The sequence below is a fragment of the Austrofundulus limnaeus genome, unplaced genomic scaffold (assembly GCF_001266775.1).
Source record: "Austrofundulus limnaeus strain Quisiro unplaced genomic scaffold, Austrofundulus_limnaeus-1.0 Scaffold377, whole genome shotgun sequence".
Taxonomy (NCBI): Eukaryota; Metazoa; Chordata; class Actinopteri; order Cyprinodontiformes; family Rivulidae; genus Austrofundulus; species Austrofundulus limnaeus.
The window spans coordinates 69,151-71,566 of NW_013952779.1; the positions used below are offsets into that span (position 1 = coordinate 69,151).

Here is a 2,416-nt window from a genome sequence, read left to right on the forward strand (position 1 = left end):
ATTTTATGTCAGTTATTACATAATGCACCAGATCTTTACACTACCACATTTTGTAATTGCCGCAAAATGTAAAGTTATTACATAATGTGTTGAAGACTTTTATTACATTTTATGTCAGTTATTACATAATGCAGTTTTAGTGCGAGTTTATTACAATTTGAAGCCTGATTTTATGACATTATTACATAATGTGTTGAAGACTTTTATTACATTTTATGTCAATTATTACATAATGCAGTTTTAGTGCGAGTTTATTACATTTTGAAGCCTGATTTTATTACATTATTACATTATGTGTTGTTATTACAAAATGAGGTCTTACAWGCTCTGTAAATATACCCTCCAGGAACAGAAGTGTCAAACAATGATGAAAACTGTTCTGTCCCCACAGGACAGGTCTCCCTAGAGGCCTTTTGTTTATTCATACTTGAAGAGTAAATTGTACGACTTACCAAAGAAAGGCACGCAGGGTGGGTTTATTGACTTGAGTTTAGCCAAGTATTTCTTAAAATGGTCCTGGCCTAGTTCCACTGCTTCATCCAGGATTTTCTTTTTCCTTTCTGGTATTGCCTAAGGGAGGGAGGAAAATGTGCAGTGAGGTCCCCAGAGAGGAGAGAACCAAGAGCTGGGTTCCCACACCTTGGTCAACATCAAATTCAAAAACCTTTCAAGGACTTTCCAGTACCAATTTCCTCAAATTCCAGAACCACACTTGACAGCAATTACCTGCTACCGCAGAATGTTACCAATAAACAGTTTTAATATCATGTAAATTCAATGAAAAACTGAGAATCAATTAAAGAAATGGGATGAAATGTACACCCTGCATTCGTATCTACAAGCTCAGAAAGAATGACCCRCCCTACTCCGCTCTGATTGGGTAAAGCTACAACTATGGCTCATGTTATTTGTTGAAAGCCACGTCAGTTTACCCGTAATCCTGAGTTATCCACTGCAACAAATATATGTTTATTAAATTTATTTATTTTATTTTATTTTTTACAGATAACGAAAATCACGTGTGAATAGAGAACTTCAATACCCAAAAAACATTCAAGGACTTTCAAGGACAAATGTTTTTTTTTGGGCTGTTTTCACTAACTTTCCAGGGCCTCGAAATCTTTTTTTTAATTCACAAACTTTCAAGTATTTCAAGGACCCATGGGAACCCTGCAAGAATCCGATGTTTTGTTGAAGTTGCAGACAAGCTTCCTGTCCCTACAGCAGTGTGACTCACCTCCATGGTGTGGTCCAACCTGTAGACTGGGGCAGAGTTGATGGCACTGACCACCTCCAGCACGCCRTTAAAGTTGTTGAGCTCCTGGAAAACTTGCAGAATCTCAATGATCCGTGACAACACTGCCACTCTCTCCTCGATGTTCTCAGTCTCTATGATACATCTGCACCACACAGACATAAACACAGATCTTTTAGTTTCTTCTAAGAAACCTAAAACTAAACTAGGCAAACGACAGGACTCACTTTTCAAACCAAAGTGTTAAGTTGGTGGTGTGGTGGATCATGCGAAGCAAGTTTGGAGAGTTCTTTTCTTTGTCCTCTTTGGTCCAGACACTCCCAACCAGTTCAGATGGGCGAACGGCTCTGTGGACCGAGCATTAAGCATTTAGTTACAGACTCTGACGTCAACAGATTTCATGGCCCCCCCTCGTCTTCAGTGTTTACCTGTAGAGCTCTGACTCAAGCAGTGTCAGCTGACGGGCAATCTCTATCGGGTGGAGGGTCATGAGACCAAATAATTCCATTTGTCCGGTCCGGCAAATGTGCCACTCGATGGGAGGAGGAGGGCTTTCAAAGGTGATGTTGTGACTGATGCCATTAGGCTGCGTCTGTAGTTTCCTCTTGATGATTTTATTGATGGACTCGACCCATTTTCTCATCGACTTGCCTGAAAAAAAAAGAAAAAAGCTAAACAATGAAAACCATAAATCAAAGCCTTGAAGTTCCACAGCTGTCCAAAAGCACATTTAACACAAAATGAGTGATTTCACTGCAGGTATTCATGATACATTTTCACTCAGCAATGGATGAAACTTCAAATGTAACAAAGTACAATATGAAAAATAYACAAGCAGAAGTAAATAACTAAATAACAATTACAAGTACAAAGTACACGAGTTCATACTCAATCACAGTAGTGAGAGTAAATAGGAGAGTAAAAGGACTTCTGCTGCTGACTCAGGACTTCTGTCAATACTCATCCTCCTTGATCTGAGCTCTGCCTTTGACACCATCTCTCATCCTATCCTCATCGACAGACTAACCTCTATCGGCATCTCAGACACCCCACTGGACTGGTTTAAATCCTATCTTTCTGACCGCACTCAGTTCATACAACTCAAGTCCTTCCGTTCCTTGTTTTCACCCATTTCCACTGGTGTTCCCCAAGGTTCTGTAC

The 2,416-nt window shown here is 39.8% G+C and overlaps 1 protein-coding gene across 1 annotated transcript in view; it reads right to left on the reverse strand.

Annotated features, from left to right (window-relative positions):
* Nucleotides 1-2,416, reverse strand: part of sos2 (son of sevenless homolog 2 (Drosophila)) — a 67,375-nt gene that overhangs the window by 8,111 nt on the left and 56,848 nt on the right. The window contains exons 14-17 of the mRNA XM_014023573.1: nt 1,684-1,906; nt 1,483-1,602; nt 1,238-1,400; nt 453-570 (exon numbers count right to left, since the gene is read on the reverse strand). Coding sequence (XP_013879027.1) covers nt 453-570; nt 1,238-1,400; nt 1,483-1,602; nt 1,684-1,906 — 624 coding nt within the window. The remainder of the gene's footprint in view (nt 1-452; nt 571-1,237; nt 1,401-1,482; nt 1,603-1,683; nt 1,907-2,416) is intronic.